The sequence below is a fragment of the Ciconia boyciana genome, chromosome 10 (assembly GCF_034638445.1).
Source record: "Ciconia boyciana chromosome 10, ASM3463844v1, whole genome shotgun sequence".
In the NCBI taxonomy this organism is placed as follows: domain Eukaryota; kingdom Metazoa; phylum Chordata; class Aves; order Ciconiiformes; family Ciconiidae; genus Ciconia; species Ciconia boyciana.
The window spans coordinates 19,197,636-19,212,827 of NC_132943.1; the positions used below are offsets into that span (position 1 = coordinate 19,197,636).

Sequence of the window (15,192 nt, forward strand, 5' to 3'; positions counted from 1 at the left end):
TTTATTTAACTTTATTCTTTCAATAACAATACCGCTAAATAATCTTTCTATGTATTTCATATAAAGTGGGTTACTCACTTGCACTAAGGCAGTTGTGCTTACTCAAATAAGAATTACCAGTGGTTAGACAACTTGGGTATGGTGAAACAAATATGAGAAATGGGGCCTTAAAAATTATTTACATCATTCATAAGAATAAAATATATGATTTTTTATAAAAAGTATATACTCATGTGTGTCGGAGAATTAGGATTTTACTACTAATTTCCTTTTTCCATTTCAGATTCACACCTAAAAATGCTCAAAGTATAAACATCTACAAAACTAGTAAATCTCAAAACAGGAAAATTTGTAAATAATTTTCCCCACTTACTAGTGTTGTTTGTTAGAAAAGGACAATAAACAACACTTTTTTTTTCAGTCCATTACATTAGGAGTCATTTGGCAAAGCACTTAGGCATATAAGCTAAATCAGAAGATGACAGGAACCAGGCTTTGTTACATTTCAAACGCTTCTCATTCCAGGGTAAGTTTAAGGTGGGTGAGAGTAATTTTCATTACATAGTAACTAGCATCATAATGACTTTTTCTACAAGTTACCTCAAGAAAGAAGAAAGAAAATGTTCACAATTGTGCCCAAAGTACCAAACAAACAACAAAAGTGCTTACTTCTTTGATCAGCAAACTAACACAATGGTTCCTTTACTGTGCCCCTTCAGGCTGCTGTTTTATCTGGCTCTAAAGCGGTATCTACAAGAAGTTCTCTATTTCTCAATACAAATGATAAACCCTTGCTTATCAAAATAGTGCAAACAGGAACAAAGAAAAGTGCTGTCAACGTAAGTAAACTGCAGGGGGAAAAAAGGCAGTTGAACATCATGACCTCACACCATTGCTTCCGAAAAATCAGTAGTACTTTTCTCAGCATGTCAGACCAAGTGTATTCCTATTTATCATATCCTACCACCATTACACGGGGAATTATTTGGTCTTTTACATATCCTCCTTCATAAAAGTAAAGATGTCTGTTCTTTGTATTGTGCATTAAAGTCTAAAGACTTTTTCAAAACATTAATTGATCAAATTGTTAGAGTAATAGATACAATTCTGTCTTCCCTTTTTCCCTTTATAGCTTTCTTTGGAGTGCATAGAAAAGGCCACAGTGACACATCACATACAAAAATCAAGTTTAAGTTTTATGTAAAATACTCAAGTATTTTTAGCATTTATGTACACAAGTTTATTTACCATACATTCTTTCTCACTCTTTCCTTAGATATAACTTATCTTGTTTCTTGGACAGATGACATATTTCACCTATAAAGTTAGGCATTTAACCCTAGTATAAATAAGAGTATTAAGGGAAGTAAATATCAGGAGGATTGCGTTACAGAACAAGGAACACTGCCACTGTAACACGCCTGTCCTTGGGTGTCACAGTGCAACAGATCATAAAATGGAGCAGGTCTTTTCTGTGTTTTGAGCTACAAGAAAATCTCTCAGGTCTAATTTCAGAGTAGTTTGAAGACATAGATAGAATGTGGTATGTTTTTCTCTAAATACTACTCTAAGTGCAGGTTTTTTAATCTTAATTTAATTAATGCTTAGGTCCAGATACTGATTTTCACTGTAAACCTTCCTGCTATTTGTGCTTTCAAAACTTTGTGAAAGGAACTGTGAAAAGAAACTGAACCATTCACTTAAAGAACAGTTATGTCACAGGATAAAACCTAACATTCATGCCTTTGCTTGTATAGGGCTAAGGCTTTTATTGTATCTTGAGTTCTGCTTGTGTTTGCAGTTAGCCCTTAATGGGTATTTTTGTTAGCCCCACTACCACCTTCAGGGGGTAAGAGTAGTGATCTGCCAGCTTGCACAGTCTCAGGCTTCAAATATTCTATGTTTATTTAATTTACTCCTAGATGGCATGGCTCTAGTGCAGGGTATTCTCCAGAACTCTCTATTCAAAATGTACATACATTCTATGGAAGATTCTTCTCTCACCACTGTAACATGACTTTTTTTGTGTGTCTTTGGGGCAGGGGGAAAATCACAATATGATCTTCCTCCACTATAACAAGAAAATTTAAATTCTAGCTGGGTGGGAATGAATACTTAGTAGTCTGTCCCTTCTCCCCTGCTACATCAAAATTTGTAACTGTTTATTACAGAAGTTGCTACACAAAGACAGTTTGTCTCCTATTTATTGTCTTTGTGTTAGCTTCTACAGGGTAACCCAATGCTAGCAGCAAAACCCTTACAGCATATCAAAATGGTACATTGTTTGGCATGAAGTTATTGATGGCTAATTGTACAAAGTTACAGAATTCATGTAGCAATTTTAAGTGTATTTGTTAGGGTGATGTTGCATGAAGTACTGTTGGCATTAATTATTCCATTAAAAACTCTTTCCAGTAAAGAGAGAAAATACCGTAAATTAAAAGATATTACAGAACTCTAGAAACCTTGCACTTTAAATGGCTGAGGCCAAATGTAAATAATTACCATGGACTTGAATAAAAATTGCACTTGTATAAAAGAACAAAATTTAGCCCCCATTAATAACCTTCTTATTACTTTTCTAAAAAGAAGTAATAAAACATCAAGTAGTTCATTCCTTATGGCTTCACACAGTGAAGTTCATGCTAAATTGCCCAGAAGGAACAGTTTCTCAATAGCTATCTTTTGTGAACACATTATCAGTTTCATCATCACTCATCCCTCTTTGATAGCGTACTGAAGAGAAGGCATTCCAGTGAAGACGCTTCTTTTTATAGAGATACCACGCTAATCCAACAATTAAGACCAAGATTATTAGCAGGGCAAATGCTACAGCCACCCCAGTATGATTAGAACCTGTAACAGAACAAAACACAAATAGTTATTCTTTAAGAGTTTTGGTAAGAATATTTTGTCATGGGGTTGATGCTTACGTAGCTATATACTAATACTGCACGAATTTAGTTGAAGTTAAACTGCTTCATCATATTAATAGTCTTCGCTTCATCACGTGGGAAGTTAGGTTCCCATATGAATCAGCATCTATTAGGCTATTTTTGATCATTCTGTTGTTAATTTCCTAATCATGTTTAGGTTGGAAGGGACTCCAGAGGTCCAAAAAACCTATTAGTAAATGCTGCACTCATTTCAAGGTTTGTATACTTCAGAAATGTAATGAGTTCCTGGACTCTCTTGGAGTGGAAGGGAACTGTACTTCCCTTGCACTGAAAAGATGTTGTTGAGGTCTTCCTTAGCAGCATGAAATTAAATCTATCCCTGCATTTCCACTTCAGTGAAGATGTATACAAAATCAGAAAGATTCCGCTGCTTCTCAGGAACTTGCTTGCTCAATGCTCAGGTAACTGCTTTCTTTCCTGGACACAGGAGAATATGAGGAAGTAACATGAGGCCCAAGTCTTTTCCTGGAGCTGTGGGGTGCCATTTTCAGAAGCCTCCTCAAGACTGAAAATACAATCTGCAGTACATGCTTACTTGGCATCTCTTACAAGCAGAAGTCTTTCTGTTCCCACCTACACAGACTCAGCCATGAGAGATACTCTGTGGTAAGAAGCGACAGCGACTACTCTATGCTCTCTTTTAAGTGGAAATTTCAGTTCTCTCCCTTCCCCTTTAAGTGGATAGCAGGAGCCAGGAGAAGTAAATTCCTAGAGAATTTGTCCCTGAAACACAATTTTATGGTAAAACAGCAACAGAAGGCTCCTGCTTAGGCAGAGGTACTTGATAGGTTCTTTTATGACTTGCACTTTCATTGTTTCAACACAGACTTTCCCCAACAAAAAAAGAAAATCCTGAATACAGTAACTACAAAATTAAGTCTCTGCTAAAAATCAGTGCTTCCGTACCTAAAGGGGCTTTACAAACCACTCTGCTTTGGCTACGACTGCAGTCAACTTTGGACCATGTGCCAGTTGTGGACAGGATAACACTGCATTTTTCATTGACTTCTGCAGTTTTATTTTCCCAGTTGACGTAATTAACTGATGAGCCGTCAAGCCAGTTCAGGGACTGATCTGTTGGGGAAAAAAATTGCTTAGCTTAGATAACCAAAACATACTGTAATGCTACACAATGTCATTCACCATCTATTGATTTCTTTACATTGCTAAAAGAAACAGGGCTGCCTATCTATCCTATATATTAAAAGCAATAAAAATGAACACATCACTTTTAGCCACACCTCTTCTCCAGATTTTTAGCATTTGATGCATTTGCAGCCTAACCATTAGGCACCAATGACAGTGTTGAGGAAAATGAATTTCAGTGACTCCTGATTATCTTAAGTGTGCAACAGGAAGAGATTTAAGCTACAATGAAGTCCAAAGGACTTTATAATGCTAAATGAGGGATTCCAACCTCAGGCAGAAGTTACTGTAGGCTATCAACACTACAAAACTGTTTTCTTATTTGAGAATTTATGCAGTTTTATTTACCACATGAAACACTCATGCTCATACATGGTTGCTACTTCTTACCCTTAGAGCTCTGACCCAGGCCAAGCCACACGTTCTTGGTGATGAGATCATTTTCCTTTATGTGTGTGCTCACAAATGCGTTTTCTTCAGCATCCGCTATAGTCAGAAGGGTTGCTGAAGGATCTAAGGGGAAGAAGAAAGTCAGAATTGCAACTTCAGATATTTTTCATGCTGCTTGTACATTGAGTTTTCTGTGGGAACCATTACTATGGGAAAAGATTTGCTGAGCTGGGCTTGTAAAATTAGCTTGAAGTAATCTGCAGAATAGACATAAACCCCCCATTCCCTAAAATACAGTGTAATGTTATACAAGACAGCTTCAGATGACTGGTTATTCAAGCAGGTCATACAAAATAAAATGGGAGTAAACTTACTGCAGCTGTGGACTACATACATGGAAGATATCAAAAGATATGCCACATTCAGAATTACTAGTCTTGTCGAAGTAATAAGCCCTTTTCAGAAATATAGTTGAACAAAAGCTCAGCATTTTGCTGAGTCAAGTTAATTTCTAAATCAATCCCTCATTGTGCCTCAGGTTTTATACAGTGTTATAGCAATTAAGGAGTAAGAGGGAGGAAAGGGTATACTGGAGACAGGCTGAGAGCATACCTATTCTTTACAAGTATATGCAAATGTAAGACAGAAGCTTGATTTAGAGAAAGATCACTTTCTCTTTCAACTACCAGGCCAGGTAGGATTGAATATAAAACTGCATCCAGGACTGGAACTACTTATACCTTTTCTTTTTCATCCTACATAGCGAGTTCAACTTCACATCATAAGATAGTTCAATAGAAGTAAGTTATGACAGTCACTAGCTTCTAAGCTAAGAAGGTGATTAAAAATTCTGTACACAAGACTGCTTAACATCATCTTCTGCAATACAATTCCCCACATAACTTATCAAAGAAGAGATAAAATCCTTTAATTTGACATAAAATTAAGTTTTTTAGTGATATTAAATGCTTTGAACCATTTGATAGGTTAGCAAGCTCCCTATTAGCAAGCAGCTAATGCAAGGATATAATAAGAAAACACTGCTAACAGCACTAACTTATAATAAAGTTAATTGTATGCAAATAAAACGGTTTCCTCCAAATCGTAAGCCTTAAATTTCTGAATCCTCTATCAATGGCTATCCGCATTTTACTCGCAGATATCCATATGCCAAATAAACTGTCAGCACATTGCAGAGTTTTACCAAGAACCTTAATCAGATGTTCAAAAATAAAGCTTGCTATTACTTTTCCTGAACTAAAGCAGCATAAAAGCTGAAAAGCTAAGGTATAACCAGGGTAGGTTTTTTGGTTGTTGGGGTTTTTTTTTTCCTTTCGAATAATGTACTAATTACAAGTTGTGATGTGACAGAGAGTCTAAACATACTCAGTTTCTGGCAGACTTTCTTAGCATCTTCCACATTATATACTGAAAAATTGTAGAACGCCATGTCAAATGCATAACAGTGATCCTTATACTGTATCCATTGTAGGGTACCACCAACTTGCGGGCATCCTGGGGCTCTGCTCACTTGCTTTGGCTGTAATTGTCTCTCTGCAAAGACAAAGAAATTGACATTATTTCTGCTGCAGGAGTTTGTGCTTAGTCTCTTTGTAGTAACAGGACAGTAAGTATTAACAAGGACTACTTCTCCTACCAACAACCATGATTCCAATTAGTTTACATTCCTTCTTCATGTGTCACAGAAGAATTTATTTGAAAATGAGCATAAGACAAGTCACAAAGACTTGGGAACCATTTTTTCTTGCCTTTTAGGGGGTTTTGAAGTTTGAGGTACGTGTTTGATATGGATTTCAACTCAGAAAAGATACATACAATTCATATCACAGGTGATCAAAAAGCGACCAGGATTATTTTAGATTTTCACCACTGGAATGGAGAGAATTAATCTCCCTTAGGTATTAAAAAGTGTTTTATCATTCCTGACAGACAACTCTTCTTAAATAGGGAATCACATGTAGTATTTCAGCCTTCATTTCTAGTTCTAAATACGACATGTAAAGATAGAATACATAAGACAATCACACAAAACATTAAAAATAACACTTACTGTTTGGAGGGCTATAGCAAATGGCACCTTCAGCAACATTTGTACATTTTGTACGGTTCCAAGATCCTTTAGTGTCCAATAGAACACAGTTCTCAGTAGTATTTGAGTTTTCTAATTCCCAAGGGTAGTAGTCAAAGTCGCTTCCATCTGACCATTCAAAATTTGCTTTACTTCCCTAATTAAAGAAAAAACGCACAACTTTTAAACCACTGCATATGGTCATGGTTTAAATCTTGTCAGTCATTAGTAAGTCATGTAGGAATATTTATCCCTTGTAGAGTGATAAATTAAAGTGCAAGTGCCTAATTTTCTAAATCCATACTGAATAAATGTACAACACGGTTTGTATTTTCCAATCAATTCTTAACATAGAAATCCTGCTTACTTGTGTGAACTGAGAAACTGGAGGATGTTTGTAAGTTTAAACCTGCAATTAGCCTTGTTTTATTCTATGGAAAACATTTTACTTCATTTCATCCTGCTGTTTCATTTAAGCAGTCTGCCGTCCTTACTATGAACATTATTAGATATGTTGCAAACTGCTAAACTGTCGAGATGGCCTCAGTGAGTAAAGCTGGTCAGCTCAGGAATGGTTTGCTGTGCTAGCTCCTACTTCAGATATGCTGCTGGAAACCCATGACAATGAAGGGTCAGTTGTGAGAAGCAGAGGGACCCATTCAGACCAAAGGATGGGCAGAGGTAGCAAAGGTGTGCACAGAAATCACACACCTCTCTCTGCAGAGGGGTATTCTTGCCAATTAACTACCATGGCCAGGTGTGGGGAGTAGAGTGGGGAGCAGGGTTGGGGCCACAGGCTTTTGGCTCCAAGGATAAGCAGACAGAGGAGGAGGGGGAGGAGGAGGAAGAAGATCTGCAGCTGTCTCTTGCTGTGCCTTCTGGAAGAAGGGACACATAACTTGCTGCAGAGCCAGTCCTGACCTGGACTAAACAGGCTCCATACAGCCTTCTCTGATTGTATTTGCTAATGCAATCTGATCCTACAGAGGGCCATAAATCTGGAGCCTCTAAAGGTAGTGTTGCAAATTGCACTTCCTTGTGCCACAAGGCACGATGTGGGACTTTTATATTATTTTAAAATTTCAAGGATTTGGAAAAATATCTCAGCTTGCCTACATACACTAAAATTGAATATACTTTAATGTATGTTACACAGGGTTGAAAAAGTACATAACTTACTATATGGAATAGAAATTCCAAGAAACTGGAAAAAAGCATCAGAAAATATTTCATATCCTGTGCAGAAAGTTATTTACAAGCTCTGTTACTGAGGTTACCAACAGTATATACTTACATCATGAATTGATAACCCAAGCCACAGAGGATAGCCATCCTGCTTGACAATATCTTCTAGAAATAACTGTTGTGATTCACTGTGTACACTCGCTAAATCACTCCTATTGCGTTTGCATTCTCTCAATGCCTCATACCATGTTAACTTTTTCTGAAGGATCCTGTATGTTCTGTTTACATGTGGAATAGACTCAGGCAATGGAGGCTTGTGCTGTCGGGGTCCTATTTCAAAGAATAAGAAGACAACAAGTTCTGTGCACTTCATTCATGTTACTAGGAACATACGGAAAGCATTAAAATCCACGTATATCAATGTAATTCAACTGTTAAAGCATTCAGTACAAGCCACTTACATCAAGTTATCTTTTGCTACTTTGAACACTGTGAGCACTTGATGGAGCAAACACATTCTTCCTGATCGGAATATTACAGCAGTGATGCACAGACTGACCATATAACCCCAGAAGCCCATGAGAGCTGTGCCGTGTGTTTCACTGGGAGCAAAACCAAAGCCTTACATATCAGGTACTGCAGAACCAGGACTTAAATTATGAGCCTCATCCAACACTCCAATACGACATGTAAATCTTCTCTACTGCTTACCCCTTTCGATTTTACAGGCGAGAATACTGTACACGTTATAGTGCTGAGCGTGCCAACTTTGAGAATAACTATAAATATCCCAAAAACCATCAAGATTTACACCAGCAAAAAAACTGTTCTTCTTTATGTTAGGTCTTCCCAGCCTCCAGTTATTGTAAGTCAGATGAGTTTCATCATACCACTTGAGAACTTTATCTGTGGAAAACATTGCATATTTATTAAAACATTGGCATTATGTATACATAAAATAAAGTACCTTTAACTTTGAATATATTCATGACATTAACAGATATTAACTTCGGAAAAAATGCAGTGATACCCTAAGTTACTGTAAATCAATTCCATATACAATGCTAAATATGTTAGCATTACTCATCCAGGCCCTTTTAGGTCCTGCTTTCCAGAGAAATCAAATCTAGACTAAACAGAACATACTGGATCTAATTATCACTCAAACAGAAAGCACATCCTGTTATTTTCTTCTAGAAGATAAATACAAGTATAAAGCATTATTATAGGTTTGCATTCAGTTTGACTTTAGTTGTATACTGAAACATGCAAGAAACATGCACTTAAAATGCTGCAAACTTTGTCTCCAATCCAGTTATCAAGAAAAACAACCTTAAATCTTACCCCTGTCATCATAAATCACACCCAGCCAGACCCACATAGCCAGGCCGCTGAATGAACGAAGCTGCTCAGTAACAAAGTTATTTTCTTCTTCATCTCGAACGCTCAGAACAAATGCTTCCGAGTCTGTTGAAAAATTTTTAAAAATTACTTTCTTAAAAATTCACCTTTCAGTTACAAAATAATTTTTTTTTTGCCATTATTGTTAATAATTATTACAGATAGGTCAAGAATGTGTAAAGGCTAGACCTTTATAACATAATAAGTAAATGAACAGTGTGAAAACCATTTTCAAAGGTATTATCAACAGTGCTTCCCCTGGTTTTGTGGATAAATGAAAGACATCAGCTCCAGAGATATTTGTGGGCTCTACTGTCACTTCAAGTTGTGTGTAGTAAAAATTCTCTGCATAGAACATAAAAATATCAGCAATCTTTCCTGATTTTCTTGAACTGCCTAGTAGAGAAACAGTATTAAGAAAAAGACTGAATTGAAATCAATTAATGAAAAATAAAAACAGTTTCTGGAAAGATGGATGTCTGAAGTGCCATGAGCAATGCTTTAATATGAGGGAAGCTGTTCCTAAGCGTATACTTTGTTCAGGATGGACAGGAAAAGCCCACGTGCTTTTCTCAACTGGACTATTCTCAGTCTGTTTACTTTGTTCACCTAAGTGTTCCACACAGCGAGGGGGGAAAAAAACCCCCATGAAGTGAATATGACTGTAAACCCAGAATGTTGCCAAGGGGATAACAATTAACCAACCTATTTAAAATTTGCATGTTATAGAAAGAAAAAAACCCACAACCTTCCAGTTTTTCAGAGATCTCAGAATTCAATAGTTTCTAGCCATCTCTCTCTCAAACTCTCCTACCCATACTCTGGCACTTTTTATCAGAGTAGTGCAAGGGCAAACAGCATTAGGCAGTGCAACGCTAACGCACATTTTCAAATGCTACAACCTTTCTCAACACTCACTTTGTTGTCATTGCAAGACAGTGACTCACATCTAAAACTCATCTCCCTTAAGCTGATAAAAGTCCATAAATACCTGTAATATGACAAAGTACTTACTCATTTTCTTGCATAAATGATGAGGTTCTTTCCATCTATTTTTCGTTATCATAAAAGTGTAACAATTGTTTCTAAATGATATCCAGGGTGTATTTTTAATCTTATGTGGGCACTTAACTTGTGTAACTTGTTCTTTTTCAATCTTCTCTAAGGAAGGGAAAGACGACATTCAGGACCAACACTTAACCCGACACACCACAAACCACTTTCAGGTACTATTTTAAAACATGTAAGACAAATTCAGTGCCATCCTCTAAATGTGTAATACATTGTTGCTTTCAGTTTCCTCATAATGGTGGTTTTTTTAAAGTAACAAAAGCAGCAGTAAGCATTATCAAATACAGATGCTTACAACTTTTCATAATGGTTATGTTAGAGAGGTTCAAGAATAAAATCCCTACATAAAAGTGCTAAGCGTGGACCAGTAACTAAAAGCTCTTATTGTCTCTTGTATGAAGGCAGATCACTGTAACAAATAAGCTACTTCACAGCTGGCGACACATCTCAGTTCTGTGGCTTTATCTAATACTTGAGAAGTGAGGACTCTTCCTGCAGTTGCTCAGATTGCAAGCACAAAATAGTTAAGGATGTCATAATGCCAAGTATACACTTTACTGTGACTCAGTATGTACAACCATGGCTTAACTGTGTCCCCTCACAGAAAAAAACCAAAACAAATTATAATGGTCTCATAGCAAAGAAATCTGTGATGATCTCTCAGAAAGATCTTTTTCATTTTTCAGAAAAGGGCTGTGCTACATATGTACCCCGCCCCAAAAGATGTTCTGCTATATTCCTCCCTGTCTTGCTATAATTGGTATATATTTAGAAGAGTTTGTGAACTGCAGGTGACTTTAATTTACACCTTTCAATTCAGTGTCTACCTGCTATCTTTCTTCTGCATGTACTCATGTACCTCCTCCCTGTATAGACTTCCATGTCTGAAGGGATTTCAGGAGGTACTAATATTAAGATGTGAATAGTACAGAGGGAGCTGAATCTACTTCCATACGCAAGTGACAGAGATTAGTATGCAACAATCTTACAGAAACAGTGCAAAGGTAGAATCAGTTGACAATATGTAGAGTACAGTCTGGCCCAAAGCACCCATGCAGAATTCATTTGTAAGGAACATGTGGATTAAGACTAACAGGTGCATGACCCCCTCTTTGAAGTTTGTTTCTTTTTTCCTGGAATGCAAATCAGCCAGTCTGAGGAAATGTAAGTTTAAAAAGTTGTGATTTTGAATTTGCAATCTGCAATTATCAAATATGCTTCATAATAAAACAAAATTCAGCTTTTATAAGTATTATGCTAGGATACATACTTTCTGATGTGTAGCAAATAGCACCTCGATTTTCAGAGGAACAGTCAGAAGTTTTCCAGAAGCCATCAGTATCCAAAAACACACATTCTTCACTTGTTTCTTCATCATCTTCAGACCAGCGACTAAAACTAACATGTTTCCCATCCAGCCAGCCATAATGTTTTCCACCCTAGCATTATATAAGTAAAAGGGATGAGCTTACATCGTAAAAAATATTAGGTACGGAAAGTGATATGAAAATATATTTACAGTGGCTAGACATTTACAGTGTCTCTGGTGAGAACTGTAAGTGTTCCACTGCCCTTGCAACCTGATCTGCTGCTCACAATATAACAAGCTTCGTTATTTTAAGTCTTGCAGTTGCAAAAATATGAATTAGCTGAAGTGGATGGCAAATTATCAAATGTTGATGTTTAACTACTATGCTTATGGAGAGAGGCCTGGCAATGAGATGTCCAAATTACATCATTTGCACCTGCAAATCAATGGTGTATATAATTATCTGGTCTTGGAAAACTGATAATATCCGAGAATAAGGCCCAGTCTCGGTTACTCTACACTGAGTTGAAAGTAATCTATTAAATACTTAACAGATTTAATAAATCAGATGCGTTCCTGCCCTGGAGAATGCAGGAGGAATAAGAAAAAACCCACATACATCAAGCACGCCATCCTTTAAGAATCTTACATTTAAAAGTTTTCTTCAGGAAATCCCCCTGCTGCTTTGTAATTTAATTTATCTTGTATCTTTCTTTTGTGTCTATGATTCCAGCACTGGACTAACAAGTTCTGTTGACTGGTTTCATTATAATTTCCTTTCATGCGACTTTTTAATTGTGCCCAAATAATGAAGTGTTGCAATAGTGAAAAGCTAGTGCATGCCTGAGTTGTATGCAGCAAAATGAATAATTTGATCTTCACTTACAGATAAAGATTCAAAAGAGGAGGGAAAATAGGTTGTTCTGGCTTCCCCATCTTCACTGAGATTAAATGCCTGTTTCCTTTTAAAAAATATTCTCCATAAAGTATATACTCAAATTTCTATTTTTCCCTCCCTACTTTGCCTAGAATACTCAGTAGCCCATTACTGACATAGGAAGATCGTAACACCATAGATGCTCAGTGAGCACCATAGCCTTTGTAGGTAAGGCACTTCTCAAATAAATTTTAACTTTTTTCTTGCAATTATCTCAAGACTCATGTGCTTGACAAAAGATAAACCCTGCAAGCAAGCCCAAACCATTTCATTAAGAGCTAAGAAAGCTCTCAGCCCGCAATGAAGATCTTCAAGAGGTCCTCTGGCTAATAAAGGCAAAACAGTACCTCCTGCATTGACTTTTCCAAAGACAAAATAAACAGAAGAAAAAGAAAAACCCATTAACCTGTCTCAGGGATGTCTCCCTCTAACTCAAAACACAGGCACAAATAACATGAAATAACAACAGAGCCTAAGTTAAGCTTTAGAAATATATCTCCAGAAGTGTTCAATGATTCATTTTGGATTTTATTTGCCACTTCTAGTTCCTGCCTTTTAAAACAGATTTTGGGTTGTCTTTCTAGAGTGGTACTGTAAAGCGGCAATGACATTAAATGCCAACAGTAATTACTCATTCATTAACAAAAGAGACAGAGATGTTTCAGTGATCTATGTTGCTGCTACCCTACAATATATCCCTTCATCCTATAATATTTTAAAAGAATTGTCTCATCATCATCAATCCATCAGTGGAGTTCAAGAACTATGTAACTTGGAGAACTGAAGATATAGAATGTTAATCTTGAGACTCTCCAGATGGTTATCCCTAAATGAAAACAGTTACCCCAGAAATTAATTTTTCACAGCATCTCTTTATCCCAGTTTCTATTTCCCACAACTCTAAAAATGACCTTAAGCCACAGTCTGAGGGGAAAATAAAACTTACATCTCTGCTGAAGAGTCCAATCCACAGTGGGTAATTATGAAGGGCAGCCTGAACAGCAAGAAAAGCCTGCTGGAACTGATCTGTGATGCTAACCAGCTGCATCTTGTTACTTATGCATGCAGCCATTGCATCATTCCAGGACAAATTCTTCGGAATTACCATGTATTGAACATTTTGATAGCTAAATGTTTCATTAAGGACTTGCTCTGTCTGGTTATCAGCAGTTCCTATAAGTAAGAAATCCAGTTATTAGGTGGTTAAACACTGGAACACATTTTAAACTCCCAGTTTCTCTGTAACAAACAAACAGAAAAACCTGTTTGCATTTCCCCTGAGAAAAAAAAAAAATATTAGACAGTAATTATGCTAATGATTATAGTTAAAAGCAAATATCTTTGACACTTTAGATAGAAATAGATAGGCTGAAAATAATCCTTATTTTTTTTCTTTTATGTATTTTCTATGTATCTCTCTCAACTTAGGTTCACATCTTTTTATATTTTCTATTTTTAACTAACTGCTAAATAATGTTAAGAATTCTATTTATTGAATTAAAAACATATTCTATAACCTTAATCAAATACAAGAATGGGAGAGAGCAACTGCTCTCTGCTGCAATATAGCAACAGCTAAACTTGACTCATTTGTCTCTGTGGAGCCTGTAGATTTATGCTTACGCAAATCCAATGGGCCATGAAACTTGACTATGCAGATCTCACAGTGTACGGCACAGTCCCAGAATTCCATACTGCCATCCATGGGTATAGTGGGAATTGATTTTGCCTCCACGTGTGCTTAACTAATTGCAGAAAATCCACCTTGCATAGGGAGGGGTATAATTCACTATTTGTGCTCTAAGCACTGAGTGTTATCACAGTTATCAGCATCATACCGAAGGCATGCAGCTCAGCGATGCATAGCAACTACAGTTAATAAAAGATGCAAACATTCCCATGGATGGTAAATTAAAGCATGCAAACCTGGTAACCCCAAAAATTTTATACACAACCAAAAATAAATTGATCTCTCCAAAAGGGAGAAAAACCCTGACATATAAAATATCTCAATCAGAAAAAGCCCACTTGGGGGTGAGGGGGGGGATCACTATAAATAACAGGATATAAATGGCTGATTGATAGGCTGACAGGGCCATTTTCCAAAACACAGGAAGACAGAAACATAATATTCATTTGATATTTATATGCAATTTACAGCTTTCAATAGATCAGAAAAGTGACAAGGCTGAAACAGATTGTTTGAAGTGGTTTGTCTGCTGCCAGATGCTTTCACTTAGTAAACAGCTAAAAAAAGAACCACGGAACCAAGGGTGCCATCACACATCAAGAGGTACCAAACTGGAAACAAGGTAGCAGAGGAAGTGTCCATTTCTGAAAGAAGTAATTGCCAATGATTAACGTCTCAAGAAGTTCTGCAAGTTCTGCCAAGATTTCCAAGCAACCTGAATCGTCTTTTTCCCCAAGATAAAGCCCTAGGCAACCTGGACTCTCTCACAGCTGTCCCTGCAACTTGCTGAGGTCCCTTCCAACCTGAATTATCCTTAGATCCCTAATGCAATGACGATATAAGACCAGACTGTACCAAGACACATTCTTTGGCAGTCCAAAAACTCTTCTCATTATACCTTCTACAGCTGTGGCTAGGAGAAGTGCTTAGTATTTTAGTCAGCCCAGGCTAATAATACACTGATCTACACAGATATACTGTCAACCTCCTATTAATAAAAATCCCCTTTTTGAATTT

The 15,192-nt window shown here is 36.8% G+C and overlaps 1 protein-coding gene across 1 annotated transcript in view; it reads right to left on the reverse strand.

Annotated features, from left to right (window-relative positions):
* Positions 1-15,192, reverse strand: part of LY75 (lymphocyte antigen 75) — a 48,248-nt gene continuing 33,056 nt past the window's right edge. Inside the window, exons 25-35 of the mRNA XM_072874390.1 lie at positions 13,432-13,658; positions 11,510-11,678; positions 10,183-10,329; positions 9,112-9,234; positions 8,479-8,673; positions 7,877-8,097; positions 6,565-6,739; positions 5,880-6,047; positions 4,494-4,616; positions 3,864-4,031; positions 1-2,856 (exon numbers count right to left, since the gene is read on the reverse strand). Coding sequence (XP_072730491.1) covers positions 2,672-2,856; positions 3,864-4,031; positions 4,494-4,616; positions 5,880-6,047; positions 6,565-6,739; positions 7,877-8,097; positions 8,479-8,673; positions 9,112-9,234; positions 10,183-10,329; positions 11,510-11,678; positions 13,432-13,658 — 1,901 coding nt within the window. The 3' untranslated portion in view covers positions 1-2,671. The remainder of the gene's footprint in view (positions 2,857-3,863; positions 4,032-4,493; positions 4,617-5,879; positions 6,048-6,564; positions 6,740-7,876; positions 8,098-8,478; positions 8,674-9,111; positions 9,235-10,182; positions 10,330-11,509; positions 11,679-13,431; positions 13,659-15,192) is intronic.